General features: G+C 46.7%; 1 protein-coding gene across 2 annotated transcripts in view; it reads left to right on the top strand.

Moving 5' to 3' along the window:
- The first annotated feature begins 6,189 nt into the window (after positions 1-6,189).
- nf1a (neurofibromin 1a) overlaps positions 6,190-26,654 on the top strand; it is a 61,824-nt gene continuing 41,359 nt past the window's right edge. Inside the window, exons 1-24 of one of the 2 annotated variants that reach the window (XM_061046186.1) lie at positions 6,190-6,597; positions 13,708-13,851; positions 17,419-17,502; positions 17,888-18,078; positions 18,161-18,267; positions 18,403-18,470; positions 18,594-18,669; positions 19,200-19,357; positions 19,527-19,700; positions 19,903-20,031; positions 20,125-20,199; positions 20,306-20,437; positions 20,545-20,682; positions 20,789-20,902; positions 21,060-21,139; positions 21,308-21,431; positions 21,561-21,807; positions 21,889-21,962; positions 23,479-23,562; positions 23,767-24,147; positions 24,458-24,597; positions 25,184-25,306; positions 25,405-25,488; positions 25,611-25,727. In XM_061046186.1, the coding sequence (XP_060902169.1) occupies positions 6,538-6,597; positions 13,708-13,851; positions 17,419-17,502; positions 17,888-18,078; positions 18,161-18,267; positions 18,403-18,470; positions 18,594-18,669; positions 19,200-19,357; positions 19,527-19,700; positions 19,903-20,031; positions 20,125-20,199; positions 20,306-20,437; positions 20,545-20,682; positions 20,789-20,902; positions 21,060-21,139; positions 21,308-21,431; positions 21,561-21,807; positions 21,889-21,962; positions 23,479-23,562; positions 23,767-24,147; positions 24,458-24,597; positions 25,184-25,306; positions 25,405-25,488; positions 25,611-25,727 (3,104 nt within the window). In that variant the 5' untranslated portion in view covers positions 6,190-6,537. Of the gene's footprint in view, positions 6,598-13,707; positions 13,852-17,418; positions 17,503-17,887; positions 18,079-18,160; positions 18,268-18,402; positions 18,471-18,593; positions 18,670-19,199; positions 19,358-19,526; positions 19,701-19,902; positions 20,032-20,124; positions 20,200-20,305; positions 20,438-20,544; positions 20,683-20,788; positions 20,903-21,059; positions 21,140-21,307; positions 21,432-21,560; positions 21,808-21,888; positions 21,963-23,478; positions 23,563-23,763; positions 24,148-24,457; positions 24,598-25,183; positions 25,307-25,404; positions 25,489-25,610; positions 25,728-26,654 lie in introns of both variants that reach the window. The other variant, XM_061046185.1, reaches the window with a different exon arrangement.

Below are 26,654 nucleotides of genomic sequence, written 5' to 3'. Positions count from 1 at the left end.
GCCAGCCAGTCAGCCAGCCAACCAACCAATTGTTTCATAAAAGAGGTTCTTAGGAGAGGATTGAGTCCATGTAAATAAACAGTGTCTAACAGTTTGCAGGTCATTTTCTAACCTTGACTCTGTGCATCTTCTCTTTGAGTCCTCAAAGGATTAGGCCCAAAAGATGTAGATGTTGCAGAATGGTGTTACTTACAAGTACAGATCATTAATGGGGATAGAAAGGGTAAAACAAATACATTCATGTCAGGCCACCCCAGCATACATGCAGGGGTGGCCTGACATTAATGTATCTTACATGTATAGTACCAGAGGTAGGCCGCCCCAGTCGAAAGAGTCTGGACGTGGTCTGGACCCACTACTGCCTGTAATGTGTTCTTTTTATAAATTGATATGTTACATTATTTGTTTCCTTCCAAGACTTTAGTCAGCGTGTAGGACCTCAATGTGTTACTGCATGTGACGAGGTTTGTGCGAGAGGTTTATTTTGAAAGGTCCGGCCGGTTGTCTTCCTGTTTTCATGCTATCTGACTTGACAGATTCTACTCCTTCAGTCTGTCCACTGATTGCCACGTCGAGCTCAGAGGAGGACCAGCGGAGTTTTAACTTGCTTTACTTAGTTCTGTGTAACCGGTCCGGGTCCAGGACTCCGGGAGAACACCAGCAGAACCTTCCAGAACAGATCCCGGCTCAGCTCTGCCTGTAAGTTTAACTCTGTGTCGGCTTTAAAGTACCGTCAGCAGTTTTCAGTCCTCGCTGCAGCTCACGTTTCAGAAAGTTAACCAGCTTCAAGTGCTGTCGGAAAAATGACTGAGGGAGGGAAAGTTCACCTGACGGCAGCTTGAGGCACCTGAAGGCCACAGGTGGTACTTAAACTCTCAGAAATAAAGCCACAGGTTGGACCTTTAACTCTGCAGAAATAAAGCGACCAACGTAAGCAGTGTCCTAATGGTCGTAAAGTTTGTCATGAATATCGTGTTTAATAAAAACATTCTGCTGGTTGGTAACAAGTTATTACTTTACAAACCAAGTCTACAGATCAGCTCACAGCGGTGACATCATCATTTTTTAAAGTTTATTTTGTCCCTGATGATTCTAAAGATCGTGAACATACCTGAGAACTACTTACAAACTTCGTTAGTCCGAGCATCCAAGGAGTCCGTGAACGCATCATCAGTACGTGCTATCTGACCATCGACAGGAGGAAGTTGTGTTTACTAACCTGGGGGGGGGGGGGGTTAAGGGTTCATATATAGCCTCGCGTGCATGCATGAAACATTAAAAAACACACAATTAAGTTTTTTAACCAACCAGTTTGAATGTGGCAGTGACGTTACTCACGTCACACAGGGGAAGCATGTGACCTGCTGGAACAGGACGGCTACTGGTCACAGGACTTAAGAGGGGAACGAACCGGCTCCTTGAAGCGACTCTTTTCAGTGAATAGTGACACTGGTTTTGGTAGAATACTCTATTATTGCAGATTTCCGAGGCAGTGTGTTTCGTTAAATAGGATAAACTTTAAGATGCTCCGAGTACAGACACACTTAATATGACATCATTCGCTGCGTTTGCACTGTAAGGAAAAGTGAACCATGTTTAGTCCACATGAAGCCAAGGCAGAAGTGTGAAGTCCTGCAGTTCCTTCAGGGTTGTTCTGATTGACAGGCGGGCTCACATCGTGAAGGTAGACGTCTGTAAATCAGTGGATACTTTTTTTTAAAGGAACATCAAACACTGAATAACCCTGTTAACGTCATCAGGTCCTGAAAGTCAGAAAATACAGTCGAATCAGAATCAGAATAATGAGACCGAGACTCGCAGTGATCACGCTCTATGGACCCAGTAACGCTGAAGATACGGGTACTTTATAGTAGAGGAACTTGGGCCCCTAAAAGTTGAGATACCCCTACCTGAGGTAGAACAGACAAAGGGGATCCCCAGGGAATGCTTAGTGTGACACAAAGGTTTTTAGTTGCAAGGTGTTAAGCTCTCAGGTTCACAGTCATTTTGTCTAAAAGTGGAAATCATCCTTTGTAATTAGCATTTAAAATCAAATGTCATTATATATATAATGAGATAAAATAAGTGTATAAAGAAGTTTCTTATAAACATGTCTGCATGATTGTTATCCTAATTCACCTTACACACATTTAAGCAATAAGATAACAATAAGAATTGTTTTGTATCCCAGCTCCATTGGTTGCCTGATAAATCATTCAACAAAAATAGCTATTGTAGCTTTTTTTTAACACTTTATCATACTTAGGGTATTATAAAAACTATCCCTTCATCCAGTGTATCCTCTGAAGTAACTAGGGTTCTTCTTAAAAGCAGGAGATATGGTGACTACACACCATCTTTATATGACTAAATACATAAAAAAAACTACAACAGGCTGTATGGGCGATGTACAAATAGACTATATGAAGTATATTTAATTTCTAAGAACTCAAGGTTATATATATCAATACTGTTTTTTAGTTCATTAATATTTCACAACTGATGACAATGCTTTAATTTTTTAGAATGAAATAGAAACAATGTCGTAGGTGACAATATTGTTGAAAGCAGCGGGCTGACTCTGAGTGTCATCATATAAATCATATGTAAGATAGAAAATATGAGACAAAATGTATTAGGAATAACTATAAAATGTTTAATTATATATATATATTACAGAATACAATTATATTGTGTCTTGTTGTTAAGTCTTAATCTATTGTTTGTGGCCACCTCCTCCCACATACACATCCATAGGGCCCCATTGTACCAGGTCGCCCTGAAATCCTGGCTGCACTAGTTTCCTGTTAGGGGCTGGTGACAGCATAGGGTCAAGTGAAAAGTCAAATAACTTGCTTTTATGTTGAGATAACAGTCTAAAGAAGATACAAATTATATATTTTAATGTTTGGTGTCCTTACTTAAAAAATGACAGACTTTGATATACATACCTTTTTAATTTTTGTTTCAATTTTCAATTTCCGCCTAAACTACATGTGTGTTTAAGTGTGAAAATTTAAAAAATTGAAAATGGTATTGATAAAACTTTGCATAATTGAAACTAATAACTATCTAATAACTATCAGGATAACTATGAACATCCTGTCCAAATTTGGTGAAATTCTGATTCTGATTCCCAGAGATACATGTGATAAGGCTAGAGCTGTCCCTTTTGGAGAAGCCCTAATTTGACCTATTTTCGTTTTTTGGTAAGATGTATAAAACATCCAAAAAAAGTTATTTTGCAGTAAAATAAAATATTGTTATACAACTATCCGTTTCATCAACTAGACATGTTCAAGTTATGAAAAAATACGGTTATGCTTTGTTCTACCTCGGGTAGGGGTATCTCGAAAAGTAAAGCCTTTTTGGGGGGTTTGTTCCTCTACTATTACACACAGACTGGTTTTATTCTATCGCAGGACAACGGTCGGGTTGAAGTCGGGGATGAATCAGTCCGTTTAAGTATTCACATGAAACTAGGCTACATTTTATACAGGAAGTTTTCTACAAGCAGAAAATTACGCGTGTGCGTGTGTGTATGCGCGTGTGTGTGTTTCAAACAGCTGCTAGTCTCCGTGAAGCCACTAGATGGAGCTGTAACCACACAGCAGACCAGTTCAAACTGATGACCTCTTTTTTACATGTTGAGATGTAAACGACAATGACATCAAACCTCAGGAAGACTTCTCCAGTTAACGTCAGAGCAGTGAATCTAAATCATGATTTTAGGATCGGGACTGAAAAATGAAGCTGCTATGACACATTCTGCACGTGTTACTGTGATGTGTTCAGGTGTCTGTTCTTAACCCAACACTCTGCACGTGTTACTGTGATGTGTTCAGGGGTCTGTTATTAACCCTAAAATCTGCACGTGTTACTGTGATGTGTTCATGTGTCTGTTATTAACCCAACACTCTGCACGTGTTACTGTGATGTGTTCAGGGGTCTGTTATTAACCCAACACTCTGCACGTGTTACTGTGATGTGTTCATGTGTCTGTTATTAACCCAACACTCTGCACGTGTTACTGTGATGTGTTCAGGGGTCTGTTATTAACCCAACACTCTGCACGTGTTACTGTGATGTGTTCAGGGGTCTGTTATTAACCCTAAAATCTGCACGTGTTACTGTGATGTGTTCATGTGTCTGTTATTAACCCAACACTCTGCACGTGTTACTGTGATGTGTTCAGGTGTCTGTTGTTAACCCAACACTCTGCACGTGTTACTGTGATGTGTTCATGTGTCTGTTGTTAACCCAACACTCTGCACGTGTTACTGTGATGTGTTAGAGGTCAGGGTTAGGACAGGGTTAGCACTCACCCTCATGTACAACAGTCTTCCTAACTGAGGGGTTTCTGTTTTGCCTTCAGGAGTTTGGATGAGGGGTCGTGATTGGTGTTTTGAGTGGGGGGTCAGGGTCAGGGTCAGGGTTTGGATGGGGGGTACAACAGTCAGTCTAACTGAAGGGTTTCTTTGACTCCTTCAGGCTCCTGTGAGCGCAGTGAAGACTCAGCGAGCCATCTTGGAGACATCATGAGGCAGCTGAAAGGAAAAGCCAAGAAGGAGACATCGAAGGACAAGAAGGAGCGTAAGGCGGCCATGCAGGAGGCCCGGCAGCAGGTGGCCACCATTGTCCTGCCCACGCTGGCCGTGGTCGTGCTGCTCATCGTCCTGTTTGTCTATGTGGCCACGAGACCCGACGCCATGGAGTAAAGAGCTACTCAAATAAAGATGATAACTGTCCAGCTGAGTGGTGTGTGACAAAGGATATGAACCCTCCAAAGTGTGTTTCTTTGCTTTAAGTAGCTGCAGAAGAAGAAATGCGACGGAGCAGAGAGACAGCTGCTCCGCCTGGCCGTCAGGTGAAGAAGAAGACGTCCAGATTCCTCCTGATCACGTCTAAGCAGCTGCCGATACACAGTGACGTATTTAATAAAGACGCAATATTATAAAAACCAAAGACTCGAGCACCACCGCCACAAGTGACCAGAGAGGAGAAAGAAACCAGGATTTATACGTGTGTGTGTCTCTCTCTCTCTGTCTGTCTGTCTGTCTGTGTGTGTGTGTGTGTGTCTCTCTCTCTCTGTCTGTCTGTGTGTGTGTCTCTCTCTGTGTGTGTGTGTGTGTGTGTGTGTGTGTGTGTGTGTGTGTGTGTGTGTGTGTGTGTGTGTGTGTGTGTGTGTGTGTGTGTGTGTGTGTGTGTGTGTGTGTGTGTGTGTGTGTGTGTGTGTGTGTGTGTGTGTGTGTGTGTGTGTGTGTGTGTGTGTGTGTGTGTGTGTGTGTGTGTGTGTGTGTGTGTGTGTGTGTGTGTGTGTGTGTGTGTGTGTGTGTGTGTGTGTCTCTCTCTCTCTCTCTCTCTCTGTCTGTCTGTCTGTCTGTGTTTGTCTCTCTCTGTCTGTGTGTGTGTCTCTCTCTCTCTCTCTGTCTGTCTGTCTGTCTGTGTGTGTGTCTGTCTCTCTCTGTCTGTCTGTCTGTGTGTGTGTCTCTCTCTCTGTGTGTGTGTGTGTGTGTGTGTCTCTCTCTCTCTGTGTGTGTGTGTAACTCGCGGTGTTCACTCTCGGCTCTAATGATGTCGATGTGTGATCGTGTTATAAACTGTGCCTTCACTCAAACTGTACCCGAGTTGTTTGAGCTCAATAAATTAATTTTGAATGTTTGTTTGTGTCATTCGTCTGTGATTCATACTTTTACTCGTCTCTAGAAAACAAACCAAGGATCGAAGTTTTAAGACCTTATTGCAGAGAAACATATGTGATCCGTGCTCGCTGTATCGTAAACTACGGTGACCCTGAAGTCCCAAAACGGAGGACAATGTTTTGTTTGTGTGCAGAAGATCTTAACTTTGTAGGACTTCAGGGGCCGCGTTGTGTAGGGGTGAAGTGTGAAGATTGGCCCATGATTGATGAAGGCCCAAAAATCTCAAATGTTTTTTTTAACTTTTAATTTATATATCAGTTTATTTATCAACAACATATACAGGCATCGTCACTTCTCATTAAAGTGTTACCTTTGTGTTCAGAACAGGTCTGATGTGCAGGCCTCGCCCCTGGTTTGACTTTAAGACTCTTTATGTTTAAAACAAACATGTTTTTATTTCAAGTTGAACCTCAGTCCAAAGACATCTCATCCCCTAATAAACCAGCAGCAGGCGGAAAAGCCACAGAAGAAGGAGCAGGAGGAGGAGGTGTGTGTGTGTGTGTGTGTGTGTGTGTGTGTGTGTGTGTGTGTGTGTGTGTGTGTGTGTGTGTGTGTGTGTGTGTGTGTGTGTGTGTGTGTGTGTGTGTGTGTGTGTGTGTGTGTGTCACTGCAGCGAGCAGAGCTCTCCAACACCTCCCATCACTTTCTGTGAACAAGACTTCCGGTGGTGTGTCATGGCGGTGGCATGGTGAATCCTGCAGAAAGGGAAAAATACTTGCCCCTCTTGTCCTCTGCCACCCACCCCGGACACACGTTCATGCGGAAATAAGCCCTCCAGCTGCGGCCTCGTACCTCGGATCTGCCGGCGCAGCTCTGCGGTTCCCCCCGCGCCGACATGGCGGCTCACAAACCCGTGGAGTGGGTCCAGGCCGTGATCACCAGGTTTGATGAGCAGGTAAGAGGGGCTGAGTCCGGGGATGGAAGGGTGTAGCAGGTTTCGGGGGTCTCCGGGCCCCGGTACCGGCGCTGAATTTACAGTAACCCAAGTTTGGTGTTTAATCCCCGGGTTCGCTGTGGATCATCCCGAGCAGGAAAGAACTTTGTCCGCTTTTTATTCGCTAATAACGAACACTGAAGATGGCTCTGTCTGTAAGCTAGCGCCGTCTGTACGATCAATTAGCTGATTTATCCCCCCTCTGTCCCTGGATTTAAACACAAACACGCGAGGATTTCTACAATAAAACACAATAAAGCATCTCAGCAGAGACATTTAAATATAAAACATATAAAAACTGTGAGTGTGTGTCCGTTAAAGCTCCTAAGATAGCGCTTTGGATCATGTCAGCTAGCATGCTAACATTAGCATCAGGCCTAGCCTTCTAATGTAAACAAATAAGAAGTGACTGTGTCAGCACCGAGGCTGTGATCATGCTGGCTTTACCTCTCACAAAACCTGGTCCAAATGACGTAATGTCTTTACCTGTTTCAATACCACGGACACTAAATGTTAGCTACAGTCACCTAATGTTGGTTAATGTGGTGTTTTTACACTGTGTACAGGTGTGTCCTCTCAGACTCACCTGTCCTTTTAGACTGTGTGTAGGTGTGTCCTCTCAGACTCACCTGTCCTTTTAGACTGTGTGTATGTGTGTCATATCAGATTCACCTGTCCTTTTAGACTGTGTGTAGGTGTGTCCTCTTAGACTCACCTGTCCTTTTAGACTGTGTGTAGGTGTGTCCTCTCATACTCACCTGTCCTTTTAGACTGTGTGTAGGTGTGTCCTCTCAAACTCACCTGTCCTTTTAGACTGTGTAGGTGTGTCCTCTCAGACTCACCTGTCCTTTTGGACTGTGTGTAGGTGTGTCCTGTCCTCTCAGACTCACCTGTCCTTTTAGACTGTGTGTAGGTGTGTCCTGTCCTCTCAGACTCACCTGTCCTTTTATACTGTGTGTAGGTGTGTCCTCTCAGACTCACCTGTCCTTTTAGACTGTGTGTAGGTGTGTCCTCTCAAACTCACCTGTCCTTTTAGACTGTGTGTAGGTGTGTCCTCTCAGACTCACCTGTCCTTTTAGACTGTGTGTAGGTGTGTCCTCTCAAACTCACCTGTCCTTTTAGACTGTGTGTAGGTGTGTCCTGTCCTCTCAGACTCACCTGTCCTTTTATACTGTGTGTAGGTGTGTCCTCTCAGACTCACCTGTCCTTTTAGACTGTGTACAGGTGTGTCCTCTCAGACTCACCTGTCCTTTTAGACTGTGTGTAAGTGTGTCCTCTCAGATTCACCTGTCCTTTTGGACTGTGTGTAGGTGTGTCCTGTCCTCTCAGATTCACCTCTCCTTTTAGACTGTGTGTATGTGTGTCCTCTTAGACTCACCTGTCCTTTTTAGACTGTGTGTAGGTGTGTCCTCTCAGACTCACCTGTCCTTTTAGACTGTGTGTAGGTGTCTCCTCTCAGACTCACCTGTCCTTTTAGACTGTGTGTAGGTGTGTCCTCTCAGACTCACCTGTCCTTTTAGACTGTGTGTAGGTGTGTCCTGTCCTCTCAGACTCACCTGTCCTTTTAGACTGTGTGTAGGTGTCCTCTTAGACTCACCTGTCCTTTTAGACTGTGTGTAGGTGTGTCCTCTCAGACTCACCTGTCCTTTTAGACTGTGTGTAGGTGTGTCCGCTCAGACTCACCTGTCCTTTTAGACTGTGTGTAGGTGTGTCCGCTCAGACTCACCTGTCCTTTAAGAATGTGTACAGGTATGTCCTCTCAGCTGAACTGAAGTCTTTCTTTAACACAACACTGTAAAAAGTTAAAAGGACTTTTAAAACCAACATGGACAGTCAACAGAAAATATTCTGTCCCTCTTAGTTTTACACCTGAACCACAGCCAGGAGCAAATGACCACAGGTGATCTAACAAAGGTGTCAAACAGGTAAAGTTCAGGTTGTGCTTCAGATGCTTCGGATGTATTAATGAACCAAACACTGGAGAAGGAGAGTCGTAGTATCGGGCTGCACCCAGAGAGAGAAAGGCTTAATGCAGTGAATAAGCTCCAGCAGCACTCGTAGCAGAAAGATCAACTTGATTAACTTTATTAGACCGACATGCTTCAGGCTTTCATGACCCTGATAAAGGTCACAACCCTCACACTGGGGGATTTACCTGAACCTTGGTTTGCTCCTCCTGTGCTCATGGCCACCATAAGCCACGCCCACTTACTGAAGGACGTAGTGTGTATGTTTACTGCTTGTACCTTTACTGAAAGCCCACCTTCCTGTCAAACAGGAAGCAGAACAACTCCATGGGTCTCTGGAGGAGCTTGGGTCTTTGGAGGTGTTCGGGTCTCTGGATGTGTTTAGGTCTCTGCAGGTGTTTTGTCTGTCTGGAGGTGTTTGGTTCTCTGGACATTTTTGGGTCTCTTGGGGTGTTTGGGTCTCTGCTCTGGAGGGGTTTTGGTCTCTGGGGGGGTTTGGTTCTCTAGAGGTGTTTGAGCCCTTGGGTCCCGGGTAAGTCTCTGAGGATCATGGACTTCAGATGGGTTTAGTGGATTAGTTGGATTACTACCACTGGTTTAAGGTTTTAAATCTACTTCCTGGTTATGATTAGCCTAATCCTACGATAAATCCCTCACAGTCACTTTACAGTTAACGTCCAGGTTCTCTTTTCAGGGTCACTCAGTCAGAGGGTTCTGGTACACGGAGTTAGTAGGGGGCTGGTTGAGGCCGCGGTGTTTGGCTAAAAGCTTCAAGTAGAGCTGCACAGATGTCTGACACCAAACGAAGTCATGAAACAAACATTGCTATCAGCCCTGACTTGGCGTCCAACATTTGGTCATGCGTGCGCCCTCGTCCACCCACAGGCTGCGCTCTCAGTGGGCAGCAGGGAGAGTACAGCCGGACAGCTGGAGTGCCAAGACCAAGGAGTTCCTGCGGTAATTTTCCACATTCACTCGTGACAGCGTGACATAATCCGCTGTAAGTGGTATAAAAGAGTATAAAACACATAAACAAACACACTTAGGTCGTCGTTCTGAACCGTCTAAACAGAGTCTTTTATTTATTTATTTATTCTGTAATTTTTAATTTTAATATTACGTTTGTGTTTATATCAAATACGTTTTTTTCCTCTACATTAATTTAGCAGGCTGTGAGATGACAGATAGATAGATAGATAGATACTTTATTGATCCCGAGGGAAATTCAAAGCATCCAGTAGCAGGTTACAAAGACGTACATGACATGAAACATTTGTTACAAATTAAACCACAAAACCGACGCACCCCCTCCCATACATATATATTAACCCGAAAAAAGGTTTAAAGAATACCCCTAGATGAAACAAACTTAAACTGTGCAATTAAAAATAGACGTATTCAAGAAATGTACATAACCCGTGCAGGGATAAAAATATATGTGCGATTTACGAACCTATAAAGAACCTATAAACAGTTGAGGAAAAAAAATCTGTAATTACACCTGAAAATAAAAAAGTGTTGACCTTCTGAAGTTGTGTTGTTTATATATGTACAGATGTTGCTATTGTTAAGTCCATACCTAATATGTAGCCTACAGTCTATGATCCGTACGGATCAACTTTGCGCTGTTGACTAAAAGTAAAAAAGATACGCGTGGTGGTTGGTGCTCCAGTGTGTGTGTGTGTGTGCGCGTGAAGCAATGTACTGTATGTTGGTGTAGCTCAGCGTGCCCTGCGATGCTCGCAGAGAGAGGAGCAGGTAACGTAGCTGCAGCTACATCTAACACGCTTCATACTCATAGCGGGCCTGCACTCTCACACGCTCTCTCTCCCACTCTCTCTCTAGTGCCCGCAGCAATTTTATGAATACAACAAATGAATCCGTGGCGGTCCTTGTCGATAATCGGATGAATCAATGTATGGGAAACACTGCGTTGAAAATGAAGCTCTGCTGCCGTAACGGAGCGGAGACGGACTGAACACGCAGAATTTGGACGTTAGGGTTAAAATGTGATGAAGATGTTTTAAAGCTTCAGTTCTTCTGACTCTGCCGATCATTGATGAACTAAGGTTGTGTCGGGTTATTCGAACACGTGGCGTCAAACGGTCAGTTTGCAATCTTATGGTAGACTCGGTGGTCCAAGCAGATTTTCATGAAGTGGCTCACAGGTCCAATGAGGACTTGTGGACGGGCACAGAGATTCAGAGACAGCAGAGTGGCGTGCTGGTCCATTTCCTGTTTACGTTCTGGCTGCCAGCTCTGTCCGAGCCGGATCTTCTGCCATAAATGACGTGAGTGTTCCTGACAACGCGAGGAATGTGAGCCACGCAGTCCGACCCTTGAAGACACACTGATGTTTCTGTTCAGCTGTGCATTGATGCTCAACAAAATGTCAGTTTCTTTAAATGTTCAGGGCGTCCAAGACCACTCCACAGGACCAGGATCCTTATAAGTCCACTTCCAACAACAGGGTTAGTCTTGTTTTAAATCACCTGACATTGTCAATGAATTGAGTATGAGTTCCTCTGAATCACAAACCAACTCAGTTTTTAAAGCCTCAGACGTTTAACTGTGAACTCTGATAAAGAAAACATGGAGCCCCGAGGAAAGAGGCTGAAGGTTATCTTCAAAATGAATATGAAACACAGGGGTCAAAGGTCTTCAGTCAGTCACACCACAGGGGTCAAAGGTCATCAGAAGGTCACACTACTGGGGTCATAGGTCTTCAGTCAATCACAACACAGGGGTCAAAGGTCATCAGAAGGTCACACTACTGGGGTCATAGGTCTTCAGTCAATCACAGCACAGGGGTCAAAGGTCATCAGAAGGTCACACTACTGGGGTCATAGGTCTTCAGTCAATCACAGCACAGGGGTCAAAGGTCTTCAGTCAGTCACACCACAGGGGTCAAAGGTCATCAGAAGGTCACACTGCTGGGGTCATAGGTCTTCAGTCAATCACAACACAGGGGTCAAAGGTCATCCGAAGGTCACACTACAGGGGTCATAGGTCTTCAGTCAATCACAGCACAGGGGTCAAAGGTCATCAGAAGGATTACAGTACAGGGGTCATAGGTCTTCAGTTAATCACAACACGGGTCAAAGGTCATCAGAAGGATCACAGTACAGGGGTCAAAGGTCATCAGAAGGTCACACTACAGGGGTCATAGGTCTTCAGTCAATCACAGTACAGGGGTCAAAGGTCATAAGAAGGTCACACTACAGGGATCATAGGTCTTCAGTCAATCACAGCACAGGGGTCAGAGGTCATCAAAAGCATCACAGCACAGGGGTCAAAGGTCATCAAAAGCATCACAGCACAGGGGTCAAAGGTCATCAGTCAATCACAGCACTGGATCATAGGTCATCAGAAGTATCATAGCACAGGAGTCATAGGTCATCAAAAATATCACCACAGGGGTCATAGGTCATCAGAAAGATCACATCACAGGGGTCATTAGGGATGTAAAGGTACACGTACTCGGACCGTTTCGGTACAGGGTTTTCGGCACGCGGACCGATCCGAGTACGCGCGGAACAGAAGTTCTTTAATCTATGTTCCCACACAGACCGCAAAGCGGAAGCACACCTCAGGGTGGAGGAAGGCTGCGGCCGCTGGTATGGGACAGTTTTTAGTTAGTAACTTGTAAAACAGTTCAAACATAAACTCTGCAGGTTACTCGTTCCTCGAGCCCTGTCGGTTTGGACAGTTGCATGTAACCATGTTGGAGTTCTTTTTACGGACTTACTCTTAAGTTTTGTTTTAATTTGTTTCGTTGTTAATTTACTGCTCTGTGTGCCTTTGAATTGCCCCCCGGGGACAAATAAAGTTTTTTTTAAATTTAATTTTCAGCGATGATCCCGCTCCAGCAGTGCTGCGTCGCAAAAGGGGAGACGCGTCTGTGTGGGAGCATAACCTGCAGCATGATAGAATGAACACCCTCCCTCCCCAACAGAAAACCTTTTGCTAGTAATTCTGAACGGGCCAAAGCCACAACAAATACCATTGAAGTTCTTATATCAACAGAGGGAAATATTAATAGTTCTGCGATTAAACTATACTATCCCAGATGTGATTAGGTTTATTATGTGCTCAAAGGGCATTCAAAAAACTGTTGCCTTCATAAACTAAAAGGTGTCAGTGAAATTTAAAATAAATATTTTTACATATAGGCTATATTAATTACTTCATTTCATTCTGAAATACTTTATTTCATTCATATCTTTTATTTATTGGAGACTCTTTTGGTTGAAGGATGCAGCATAAGTTCATTTTATGGTTTTTTTCACAATGTTTAATTTAAAATGTTATTAAAAATTAACCTGAGCAGGTGTACAAGTCTGAACTGTCGATGCTGCACTTAGCCCAATGTGTAAAAGGGAAATTCTAAATGTTCCTAATAAATAAATAAAAAGTGTTGCATCAAGTCCCTTTACTGTACCGAACCGAAGCTTCAATACTGAGACTCGTACCGAACCAAAATTTTTGTCTACTATTACACCCCTAGGGGTCATAGGTCATCAGAAGTACAGCGGTCATATGTCATCAAAAATATCACATTACAGGGGTAATAGGTCATCAGAGGGCTCACTGCACAGGGGTCATAGGTCAGTATATCCCGCTATATCATGGGAGCAACGTGGGGTTAAGTGTCTTGTCAAAGGAAACATCCACATGTAGCTGCGGGATCTGGAGATCGATCCCCTGACCTTTCAGTCGAGACGTCTGACACCACTGATCCACAGCTGTCCCTGATAATTTACTAGCTTTGATTGGAGCATTGACTGGCGTACTGGTTTGTATCCGATACCTAACATCAGAGGTGTTTCCAGAAACATCTGGAGTTGTTAAGCGTTAGCTTGTTCTCAGCAGCAGAACATACTCAGCGGACCATTTATCTAAGGAGTAGATGTTTGGAGTGTGGGATCAATTCTGTGAGGCGGAGCTGATCTGTTAGCTTGTAGCCGAGGAAAAAGGCTGAGCAGAGTCACTCAAATGTTCACTCTGTTACTGCTGGAGAACTGGAGCTTCAGATGAAGGTCGTTTCTGATGTGAGGTCAGACTCGGTATCACAGCCTGACCGTCCTCTCTTTGTTTCCTCCAGCTTCCCATCAAAGTGGGACACCAGAACACTCACACCAAAGTCAGCACCGAGCACAACAAGGAGTGTCTGATCAACATCTCCAAGTACAAGTTCTCCCTCGTCATCAGCGGCCTCACCACCATCCTCAAAAATGTCAACAACATGGTGAGTGTGCGAGCAGGACACCCTGCAGCTCTACCCGGGTTGCATGACCTCAGGGTCACACTGGTGTGTAGACAACAGAAATCATGTTGAGATAATGTAAACAAATGTTTTCATGTTATTTATTGTAATGATCATGTTGCACAGTCTCTCAGCTCTCATTTCTCAACCCTCGTTTCTAAGCTCTCGTCTCTCAGCTCTCGTCTCTCAGCTCTCGTCTCTCGACCCTCGTCTCTCAGCTCTCGTCTCTCAGCTCTCTTGTCTCTCAGCTTTCGTCTCTCAGCTCTCGTCTCTCAGCTCTCGTCTCTCAGCTCTCATCTCTCAGCTCTCAGCTCTCATCTCTCAGCTCTCAGCTCTCGTCTCTCTCGTCTCTCAGCTCTCGTCTCTCAGCTCTCGTCTCTCAGCTCTCGTCTCTCAGCTCTCTCGTCTCTCAGCTTTCGTCTCTCAGCTCTCATCTCTCAGCTCTCGTCTCTCGTCTCTCGTCTCTCAGCTCTTGTCTCTCAGCTCTCGTCTCCCAGGTCTCGTCTCTCAGCTCTCGTCTCTCAGCTCTCATCTCTCAGCTCGCTTCTCTTGTCTCTCAGCTCTCTCGTCTCTCGTCTCTCAGCTCTCAGCTCTCTCGTCTCTCGTCTCTCAGCTCGCTTCTCTCGTCTCTCAGCTCGCTTCTCTCAGGTCTCTTGTCTCTCAGGTCTCTCATCTCTCATCTCTCTCGTCTCTCAGCTCTCGTCTCTCAGGTCGCTCGTCTCTCAGCTCTCTCATCTCTCAGGTCTCTCGTCTCTCAGCTCGCTTCTCTCAGGTCTCTCGTCTCTCAGCTCTCTCAGCTCTCTCATCTCTCAGCTCTCTCGTCTCTCAGCTCTCGTCTCTCAGGTCGCTCGTCTCTCAGCTCTCTCATCTCTCAGGTCTCTCGTCTCTCAGCTCTTGTCTCTCAGCTCTCTCGTCTCTCAGCTCTCGTCTCTCAGGTCTCTCGTCTCTCAGCTCTCTCGTCTCTCAGCTCTCGTCTCTCAGCTCTTGTCTATTACCTCTCTCGTCTCTTGCTTCTCTCAGCTCTCGTCTCTCAGCTCTCTCGTCTCTCATCTCTCAGCGCTCGTCTCTCAGCTCTGTCATCTCTCATCTCTCTCGTCTCTCGTCTCTCAGCTCTCTCGTCTCTCAGCTCTCGTCTCTCAGCTCTCAGCTTTCGTCTCTCAGTTCTCGTCTCTCAGCTCTCTCGTCTCTCAGCTCTCTCGTCTCTCAGCTCTCTCGTCTCTCAGCTCTCGTCTCTCAGCTCTCGTCTCTCAGGTCTCTCAGCTCTCAGCTCTCTTGTCTCTCAGCTCTCTCGTCTCTCAGCTCTCTCGTCTCTCAGCTCTCTCGTCTCTCAGCTCTCGTCTCTCAGCTCTCTGGTCTCTCAGCTCTCTTCTCTCAGCTCTCTCGTCTCTCAGCTCTCTCTTCTCTCAGCTCTCTCTTCTCTCAGCTCTCTCTTCTCTCAGCTCTCTCGTCTCTCAGCTCTCTTGTCTCTCAGTTCTCTCGTCTCTCAGCTCTATCGTCTCTCAGCTCTCAGCGCTCGTCTCTCAGCTCTGTCATCTCTCATCTCTCTCGTCTCTCGTCTCTCAGCTCTCTCGTCTCTCAGCTCTCGTCTCTCAGCTCTCGTCTCTCAGCTCTCAGCTTTCGTCTCTCAGCTCTCGTCTCTCAGCTCTCTCGTCTCTCAGCTCTCTCGTCTCTCGTCTCTCAGCTCTCTCGTCTCTCAGCTCTCGTCTCTCAGCTCTCGTCTCTCAGGTCTCTCAGCTCTCAGCTCTCTTGTCTCTCAGCTCTCTCGTCTCTCAGCTCTCTCGTCTCTCAGCTCTCTCGTCTCTCAGCTCTCGTCTCTCAGCTCTCTGGTCTCTCAGCTCTCTTCTCTCAGCTCTCTCGTCTCTCAGCTCTCTCTTCTCTCAGCTCTCTCTTCTCTCAGCTCTCTCTTCTCTCAGCTCTCTCGTCTCTCAGCTCTCTTGTCTCTCAGTTCTCTCGTCTCTCAGCTCTATCGTCTCTCAGCTCTCTCTTCTCTCTCAGCTCTCTCTTCTCTCAGCTCTCTCGTCTCTCAGCTCTCTTGTCTCTCAGTTCTCTCGTCTCTCAGCTCTCTCTTCTCTCAGCTCTCTCTTCTCTCAGCTCTCGTCTATTACCTCTCTCGTTTCTTGCTTCTCTCAGCTCTCGTCTCTCAGGTCTGTCATCTCTCATCTCTCTCGTCTCTCAGCTCTCTTGTCTCTCAGCTCTCTCTTCTCTCAGCTCTCTTGTCTCTCAGCTCTCTCAGCTCTCAGCTCTCTCATCTCTCTCGCCTCTCAGCTCTCGTCTCTCAGCTCTCTCGTCTCTCAGCTCTCGTCTCTCAGCTCTCTCGTCTCTCAGCTCTCTCATCTCTCTCTCCTCTCAGCTCTCGTCTCTCAGCTCTCTTGTCTCTCAGCTCTCTTGTCTCTCATCTCTCTCGTCTCTCAGCTCTCGTCTCTCAGCTCTCTCGTCTCTCAGCTCTCGTCTCTCAGCTCTCTCGTCTCTCAGCTGTCAGCTCTCTCGTCTCTCAGCTCTCTCGTCTCTCAGCTCTCTCGTCTCTCAGTTTTCTCATCTCTCAGCTCTGAGCTCTCGTCTCTCAGCTCTCAGCTCTCTCGTCTCTCAGCTCTCATCTCTCAGCTCTCAGCTCTCTCGTCTCTCAGCTCTCGTCTCTCAGCTCTCTCGTCTCTCAGCTCTCGTCTCTCAGCTCTCTCGTCTCTCAGTTTTCTCGTCTCTCAGCTCTCTCGTCTCTCAGCTCTCGTCTCTCAGCTCTCTCGTCTCTCAGCTCTCTCGTCTCTCAGCTCTCTTGTCTCTCAGAGAGGTGTTCTTCATCACGGTACACTTCATGCACGAGCACAAGCATGCGGGTTCACAACACTGACAGCCTTCATTCAGAAGAAATCCAGAGTGTTCAGTCTGTATCTGACTAACATGACTCAGAGTAAAGACATGAAGTAGCTGTCATGTTCTCTGATGTACGGACGCAGACTCCACCGCGCGTCTCTTTTATTCTTTTAATTTATTTATGACTGTATCTGATTAACATGACTTAAAATAAGCCTCAAGCCAGTAAACTAGCTGTCATGTTCTCTGATGTGCAGACGCTGACTCGACCGTGAGTCCCTTTTTTTTTTTTAAATGTCTCGAGTCCGTCTGTTTGTAAACACGCTTCATAATCGCATTAAGCCATGGATGTGTTGTTTTACGACGTTATGTACAGAGGTAACCATGCTCAGACCCCGTTAGTCCTGGAGCAGTGTGAGGCCAGCAGTGTGAGGCCAGCGAGGGAACGGAGAGGGGAGGGTCAATCGTGCTTAAGCACGATATGGCATACCAGTGTGACCGCGTCCTAAGTCTTTCTAACCTCTGCTGTGTTTGAGTTTATGAGAATAATTAAAGTTGTGTCTCTGATAAAGGCGGCGTGAAGAGGACTATTAAAGTTTTACTGTAACTGACTGACTTCCACTCGTATCCATGGTTACTACACATCCCCGTTGAATGAACCTATATGAGCCTTTAATGAGTGTGGTGTTAGCTTACACGTGTTCATTTAGCGTTGCCATAGAAACCTGATGTTTGTCTCCACAGCGGATATTTGGAGAAGCTTCGGAGAAGAACCTCTACCTCTCTCAGCTCATCATCCTGGACACGCTGGAGAAGTGTTTGGCTGGGGTGAGTCTGCGCCCCCCATCATCCTGCACCCCCCATCATCCTCTCTAATGATATGTGTATATAATGAAGACTAGCCTAAGCCTCTCAAAAAAACACTTCCTGTTTGGATGGTAAACAACATGTCCATGGCGTTTCAGCTTGAAAAGGTCTTAGGAGGGTCCACCCTCCATATGAGTGAGCAATAATGAATCATAAATCTAAATAGAAGACATCACGTCACGTGTTTTAACATATTTCTGACTCTTTCCAAGTCATCAGAGACAGTCTTCTTTGTTGGTGTCTGATCCTGCTTAAAGCTGTGGTTCTTCTTCATGGTTCATTCATTGGTTCTTTCTGAACAGACCTTTAACGCTCAGAGAGTTAACGTCCCGGTCTTCTTCCTCAGCAATCAAAGGACTGTCTGCGTCTGGACGAGACCATGTTGGTCAAACAGCTGCTGCCGGAGATCTGTCATTTCATCCACACGTACCGGGAAGGCCACCAGCACGCCGCCGAGCTCCGTGTCTCCGCCTCAGCTGTCCTCTTCTCTCTGAGCTGCAACAACTTCAACGCCGTCTTCAGTCGGATCTCCACCAGGTAAAGGCCCGGGATGGTTCTGGTTTTGGGTTGGGGGTTCTGGATCTGCTGCAGCCTTGACGTGTTTGTGTCTTCTCTGCAGGCTGCAGGAGCTCACCGTCTGCTCTGAGGACAACGTGGACGTTCACGACATCGAGCTGATGCAGTACATCAACGTGGACTGTTCCAAGCTGAAGAGGCTGCTGCAAGGTGAGAGGTCGCAGGTCAACTCTGTCGTGCTGAATGTGGCCTTCTGATTGGTGTTTATGAGTAACAGATCAGAGCGATCATAAAAAGGATTACTGAAGCGGTCACGGTGACCTTTTTGATCTGTTGTTGTTCCAGAAACTGCACTGAAGTTCCGAGCTCTAAAGAAACCTGCACAGCTGTCGGTCATCAACAGTTTAGAGAAGGTAGGTCTGACCCCTGAACCCTGACCCCTGAATCTGCAGCATGCAGGATGCTATGAACATGTGTAGAGTCATGACTGGTCGGAGTTCAGGATTGTCTCCAGCTCATCCTTCTTCTCCCTGTAGGCGTTCTGGAACTGGGTGGAGAATTACCCCGACGAGTTCACGATGCTATACCAGAGGCCGCAGGCGGACATGGCAGGTAAGGGCGCTAACCCTAACCCACAGCCTCCACCTGAGTCTGTCACATTCAGCCCTCCAAGTTTCTCCAAACCTGCTCAGAGCTGGACTCTCTGTACACAGGGTTAGAGATTCTTTAGAGTCTTTGTGTTCAGTCTCTGACTCTGATCGAATACTGAAGGTCTTATTTTCATTACTTCTTGAAGTGAGCGACACGCGAGACTATCTTTAAATCTAAACCCGTTTGAATGACGACCGCGTCCGGAATTTTTAAACCATTAATATAACCAATCACACGTCATCTACACAATCTGATATGTGTGTGTCTCTGTGTGTGTGTGTGTGTGTGTGTGTCTTTGTGTGTGTGTGTGTGTGTGTGTGTGTGTGTCTTTGTGTGTGTGTGTGTGTGTGTGTGTGTGTGTCTCCATGTGTATGTGTGTGTATGTGTGTCTTTGTGTGTGTGTGTGTGTGTGTGTGTGTCTGTGTTTGTCTCCGTGTGTGTGTGTATGTGTGTCTTCATGTATGTGTGTCTCTGTGTGTGTGTGTGTTCAGAAGCAGCAGAGAAGCTGTTCGACCTGGTCGACAGCTTTGCAGAGAGCGCAAAGAGGAAGGCCGCCGTTTGGCCGCTGCAGATCATCCTCCTCATCCTCTGTCCAGAGATCTTACACACCATCTCCAAAGACACGGTGGAGGACAGCAAGGCCAACAAGGTGGAGACACAAACACACACAGACACACACACACACACACACACTAACACACACACACACACACACACAGACAAACATACAAACACAGACACAGGCACAAAAACTGTCCCTCTCTCTCTCTCTCTCTCTCTCTCTCCTCTCTCTCTCTCTTTCTCTCTCTCTCCTGCAGAAGCTGTTCTTGGACAGTCTCCGTAAAGCTATATCTGGTCAGGGAAGCAGCAAACAGCTGATGGAAAGCGCCGCCATCGCCTGTGTCAAACTGTGCAAAGCTTCCACCTACATCAACTGGGAGGATCACTCCACCATCTTCCTGCTGGTGCAGTCCATCGTCATTGATCTCAAGGTCTCCTCACTCCGACTCTATCTCTTTCAAATACTATTGTAAAGATATAGTAGTTGTACTGATCGCACATTTGAACGGACTCACTTCGGACACTTTCATAAAAACAGGAAACTGTTTCCGATCATGAGTTACTCTTACTGACGAGTCCCCACAAACCTTTTTATTGACCTGAAGTGACCTTTGACCCCTTCTGTCCCATCAGGCTCTGCTGTTCAACCCGGCCAAACCGTTCTGGAGGGGGACGGGCAGCCAGAACGCCGACGTGGAGCTCATGATGGACTGCTTCGTGTCCTGTTTCCGCATCAATCCTCACAACAACCAGCACTTTAAGGTGGGCTGTGACCACCATGCTCCCACTCCATGTTTCTGTTGTCATGGTGATGCAGGTGTTTCATACTCACCTGAACTTTCTGTCTGTGTTCAGGTCTGTTTGGCCGCCTCCTCGCCTTCTACTTTCCACTTCGTCCTGGTTAACTCTCTGCACAGAATAATCACCAACGTAAGTTTGACATTTTTCTGCTTTCTGATGAACACAGAAATGATTGTCATAGAAAAGGTCCACAGTTTGAAATCTCGCCTCATCAATTTCTGTGTCGTCTCCTCAGTCTCACCTGGACTGGTGGCCCAAGATCGACGCTGTGTACTGCTACTCTGGAGAGCTGCGCTCCATGTTCTCCGAAACCCTGAACCGAGTTATCCAGGGCGCCGGGACCCACGCGCCACTACGTATGACGCCGGTGAGTCCTAAGATACACTCTGAACATCAGGTTTATACTAAAGGGTTAAAGTAGGGGCCGCCACTGAGACCTCACATACACTCTGACCGCGGTCCTCTCTCCTGCAGAGTCTGACGTTTAAAGGTAAGATGAGCACGAGTCTGAAGTTCAAAGAGAAAGCCACAGACCTCGACACTCGGAGCTACAAGTGCCTTCTACTCGCTCTCGTCAAACTCATCCACGCCGACCCCAAACTCATGCTGCACGTGAGTCCCGCCCTTCATCACGACATGTTCACGTTCTTAAAAGGTAGAGAGATATTCATCTGTGTGTGTGTGTTTCTTTGTGTGTGTGTGTGTGTGTGTGTGTTAGGACCCAGTGAAGCAGGCTCCAGAGATGCCGAGCAGCACGGCCGAGCTCATCACCGGCCTCGTGCAGCTCGTCCCGCTGACCAACACCACCCAGCTCTCCCAGGAGGCGATGGAGGTTGTGGAATTGTTCAGTTTATAAAAAGAAGTTTAAATAAAATATTCTTCTCTTGTAGTCATGACAACGATGAATTAGAGTCTTCTTGAACACTTGAGTTGCTCATGTCTCTCTCTGTCTCTTCTGGTTCTCTCGGTACTGTCCTGTCTGGGTCCAGGCTCTGCTAGTCCTGCACCAGCCCGAGACCATAGAGCTGTGGAACCCTGAAGCCCCCATTGAGACGTTCTGGGACATCAGGTAGGACATAATCCTCTCACCTGTCGTCCCCCCTCGGTCTCATGGAGCTACAGCTGTTTGCTCAACCCGCCGTGACCTCACTACAATGACGCATGTTAGCTCTGTTGGCTCTGCAGCGTCTTCACAGCGACGCCCACAGGATCATAACTTTCTTCTTCTCCTCTGCAGCTCTCAGGTTCTCTTCCTCATCTGTCGTAAGCTGATCGGTCAGCAGATGGTGAACGGAACAGAAGTCCTCAAGTGGCTGCGAGAGATTCTCATCTGCAGGAACAAGTTTCTGCTCAAGAACAAGGTGACGTACGGAGATCACATGACTGTTAGAGGACTTTAGACCCTAACCCTGGACCGTTAGAGGACTTTAGACCCTAACCCTGGACCGTTAGAGGACTTTAGACCCTAACCCTGGACTGTTTGTTTTCAGGAGTGTGCGACGATGGGCGGAGGGATCCCAATCTGCCGGCAGGCTCAGACGAAGCTTGAGGTGAGTCTCTACATGTTCCTGTGGAGTCCGGACACCGAGGCCGTGCTGGTGGCAATGTCGTGCTTCCGTCACCTCTGCGAGGAGGCCGACATCCGCAGCGCTGCCGACGAGGTGTCGGTCCAGACCATGCTGCCTAACTACGCCACCTTCAGCGAGCTGGCATCGGTCAGCAACATGATGGGGACAGGTCAGTGCTTCTGGAGACCATGAGTAAAGCTGTGTTAACCAGGCGTCGACCAGTTCATCATGAGAACTGTTGTTTCCACAGGACGCTCCACCCTGCAGAAGAGAGTGATGGCGTTACTGAGGAGGATCGAGCACCCGACCCCGGGAAACATTGAGGTCAGACACGCTCCCTTTGAAGATATTCTGACTTACATGCTAACAGAGTCTTCTCATCATTTCACGCTCGGTTTGATTCTGAACATGTTTAAACTTTTAAGTCTGTTTGTAAGAAGGCAGATTATTAAACACACTTTGTGTATCAGACGCATATTTAATACCTGGCTGCGTCCTGTACACCGGAGCGACCAACATACCAGTAAAATATACTGACACACACGCCGTCATTAGCACGAGTGCAGCCACCACCATCACACCCTGCACACCATCCGACAAGATTTCAAATTCACCTCTATTTATCGCGTATTACATGCTGTGCTGGGATACACAGACGAGGCTGGCGGCACCATTTTTCCCCATCTTTCTCTCCGTCATATGTCATCATGGTGCCTTTAAATCAAACGGCGGTATACTGTTCAGGAAATTAAGCTCAGCGAAGGTTGGCAGCACGACTCGGGGGCTGTCGGTAGTTCAAAACTTTCTCCCTAGGCTGAGCTCTCGGCTAGCGTACAGGTAGCTAATAGGATTACAAACTCCACCTGGTGGACACAGATGGTACTGCAAGTGATACACAGCTGCAAACTAATTGGCCGAAAGAGGTGAGACTGATATACAGGTGTGACTGATATAGGTGAGACTGATATAGGTGAGACTGATATAGGTGAGACTGATATAGGTGAGACTGATACACAGGTGAGACTGATATACAGGTGTGACTGATATAGGTGAGACTGATATAGGTGAGACTGATATAGGTGAGACTGATATACTGGTGAGACTGATATACAGGTGAGACTGATATACTGGTGAGACTGATATACAGGTGAGACTGATACACAGGTGAGACTGATATAGGTGAGACTGATACACAGGTGAGACTGATATAGGTGAGACTGATATAGGTGAGACTGATATACAGGTGAGACTGATATAGGTGAGACTGATATACAGGTGAGACTGATACACAGGTGAGACTGATATACAGGTGAGACTGATATAGGTGAGACTGATATAGGTGAGACTGATACACAGGTGAGACTGATACACAGGTGAGACTGATATAGGTGAGACTTATATACAGGTGAGACTGATATAGGTGAGACTTATATACAGGTGAGACTGATATAGGTGAGACTTATATACAGGTGAGACTGATATACTGGTGAGACTGATATACAGGTGAGACTGATACACAGGTGAGACTAATACACAGGTGAGACTGATACACAGGTGAGACTGATATAGGTGAGACTGATACACAGGTGAGACTGATATAGGTGAGACTGATACACAGGTGAGACTGATACACAGGTGAGACTGATATACAGGTGAGACTTACATTAAGTCTGTATGCTAGTCGAGCTCTCAGCCTACGATGTGAAGTGCAGACCCACAGCAAGACATCATGTATGATGTCATGTATGATGTCATGTATGATGTCATGCACGATATGGTCGTTTCTTCTCTTCCTCCTCTTCTAACATAAACTCTTGATCACCTGTCGTTCTTCCGTCAGGCCTGGGAGGACACGCACGCTAAGTGGGACCAGGTCACCAAACAGATCCTCAACTTCCCCAAAAACAAAGCAGAAGACGGACAGGTGAGCTCGCATTTTAAGGCCAGACGATGAGTGAATATGAACGACAGATTCAGAAACGGTCCTCCTCGTGTGACTTGTTGTGTATTTTATTGGTCGAGCTTCTGATTGGCTCGTACATGAATAGAAACGGTTGGCTTCTACCTGCAGCTCTCTCGTGACACCGTGTCTGCCTTCCCTCCCCCTCCTCCCCCCTCACGGCAGCAGGAGTGGATTAACATGACGGGCTTCCTGTGTGCTCTGGGCGGCGTCTGTCTCCAGCAGCGCAGCACCCCTGGCCCCGCGACCTACAGCCCCCCCATGGGCCCGATGAGCGAGCGTAAACACTCGATGATCTCCATGGGTCCGTGCGACGTGAACAACCCTGTCGCCTCCTCTTGCTCCTCCTCGGCCTCCAGCGAGACACCCGTCAGCCGCTTCCTGGACAGGCTGCTCGCCCTGCTGGTCTGCGGCCACGACCGGGTCGGTCTCCACATCCGCACCAATGTCAAAGACCTGCTGGGTCTGGAGCTAAGCCCCGCCCTCTACCCCATGCTGTTTAACAAGCTGAGGAACAGCATCGGAAAGTTCTTCGACACGCAGGGACCGGTGAGTCGGGCGACGACTCTTCACGCCCAGTTTTGAACATTCATCAGTCCAGATCTCAGATGGTCAATGTGATTTTACTTTGTAAACAGCCAATCACTATGAGCTATATCATCAAGACCTGCAGTTAATCATATGGTGTAAGGCAGGGGTTCTCAAACTTTTTTAGACCAGGGACCCCACTTTGAGAATCACTGCAGGATCGCGAGCAGATCCGCTACCAACACCAACAAACGGTTTCAGATCTGAACATCTCTGTGATGTCAACGTAATCGGCGAGTTAGTGTCTAACGGTTGCTTCTCGTGTTCCCAGGTTCCTATCAACGACACCAACACTCAGTTTGTGGAGCAGACCATCGCCATCATGAAAAACCTTCTGGATAACCACACGGAGGGCAGCTCGGAGCACCTGGGACAGGCCAGCATCGAGACCATGATGCTCAACCTGGTCAGGTGAGTCCTCCACCTGTGGACCATCGTCATCGTTTAGTTAGCTCATAGCTCGTCACACGACCAAGACATCTGAGTGGAGAAAATAAATGCATCACACATGGCACTACTCACACCCAAACCCAGGTGGCGCTAATTCTCATAGCCCTTTGCTAACAGCTATTTAAGAACAAATACAGAAGAGTGAGAAGCAGAAAGGCTTACTGAAGTATATGCAGCAGTAGAGGACCCCCACTTCAGGTGTGAACCTGTCCTGTATCAAGAGTGCTCAGGCCCTCGTTACAAAGTCCCATCCCGTGTGCACATAAACCAGCCCATGGTCACTGCCTCTTACTGGAGTTCAGGAGCAGTGAGAACCACCACATCCCTGATCATTAACAACAGAGGGAGGGAGACCCAGAGACCCTTTAGCTCTCACAGTGACTGGACACTTCATTATTGCACACTGTTATTATACACCTTTAGCAGATGTATAATAACCTCTGAGACTCACACATGGCTCCTAAAGGCAGAGTCTTAGATTATCCTTTAGATTGATTTTATATTATCCAACCAGGAGATGTAAGTCATGCCTGTGTTGCACCATCAGGTATGTGCGCATCCTGGGAAATACGGTCCACGCCATCCAGATCAAGACCAAACTGTGTCAGCTGGTGGAGGTGATGATGGAGCGACGAGACGACCTGTCCTTCTGTCAGGAGATGAAGTTCAGGTGAGTGTCAGACGCTCTGTGTCATTAGGTGAGGTAGTGTAAACCTGCAGAGGCTGTAGCTTATTGGTCAAGATGTAAACGTCTGCTGTTCTCTGAAGGAACAAGATGGTGGAGTATCTAACCGACTGGGTGATGGGAACCTCCAACCAGGCGGCTGACGACGACATTAAGTGTCTGACCAGGTGCAGGTTGTTTACATTTACTAAATAAAAGTAACGCGAAGAACCCAGAGACTCACTGTATTTTGTCTGTGTGTGTGTGTCTGTGTGTGTGTGTGTGTGTGTGTGTGTGTGTGTGCATGCAGGGACCTGGACCAGGCCAGCATGGAGGCCGTGGTGTCCCTGTTAGCCGGTCTTCCACTGCAGCCGGAGGAGGGGGATGGAGTGGAACTGATGGAGGCCAAATCTCAGCTTTTCCTCAAGTAAGAAAAAAACCTGCACTCTACCTCAAGCAAGTTTCAGCTTCAGGCCACCAGGTGGCGTCCTCGGCAGTTCTTAACAACTGCATCCTGGACTTATGGTGCATATGAATTGTCCCTCCTATCCCCTTTCACTATCGTCTTCACCTTAACCCCGGGGAAAAGGTCATGAGCTTAAGGAAAGATGTGAGGAGAATTCATAAAGGACTTAGGGAAAGGTGATCTCGTTGCTCTGACAATCCGACCACATTTCCACTAGGCGATGTAATTAAATACGACGGGCCGGCGGAGGTTAATGACGTGGGTCTGCCGTGGTGAAACTACAATGTTCTGAAAATGGACTACAAAACGATCATCTAAAAAACTTTCCCCTGTGCCTTCTTACCGGTGAAGTAATCCTAATTACCACGAGGAAGTGAAATAAAAGGAATATAGACTACAAGGCTACGAGTAAGAAAAGAGAAACCATCACCTTCCTGTCCACTCATAAATCAACATCAAAATAAATGTTAATTATTACATTTATGAAAGATATACAGATGTAGAACAGCACAAAGTGAAGTGAATGAAATATGTTGAATAAAACATCATCTGGATAAAGATATCTCTTACATGCTCTGTGTCACTTTACGGTCATCGATAATGTTCGTGAACGGTCGGATGCGCTGCTCGCTTTAAACGTTGCGGGCGCAAGGAATTGTTGGTCGGCATATCTCCTCTCCTTTGGTAAAGGATGGTCCAGTGTATCCTATGCTAAAGGAGGTTATAAAGGAAGCATTGACCCACCTTTCCTTAACTTTTAGAGAATTCAAACAGCTCTTGTCACTTAAATGCATCGGGGTCATTTCACTCATTGAGGAACCTTCCTAAACAAAAAGACAATTCAGACACACCCACAGACTGCCTGGATTTAGACTGCGTCCTAGATTT

Source organism: Labrus mixtus, chromosome 9 (assembly GCF_963584025.1).
Source record: "Labrus mixtus chromosome 9, fLabMix1.1, whole genome shotgun sequence".
Lineage (NCBI taxonomy): Eukaryota > Metazoa > Chordata > Actinopteri > Labriformes > Labridae > Labrus > Labrus mixtus.
This window is presented reverse-complemented; position numbering and strand designations above follow the sequence as displayed.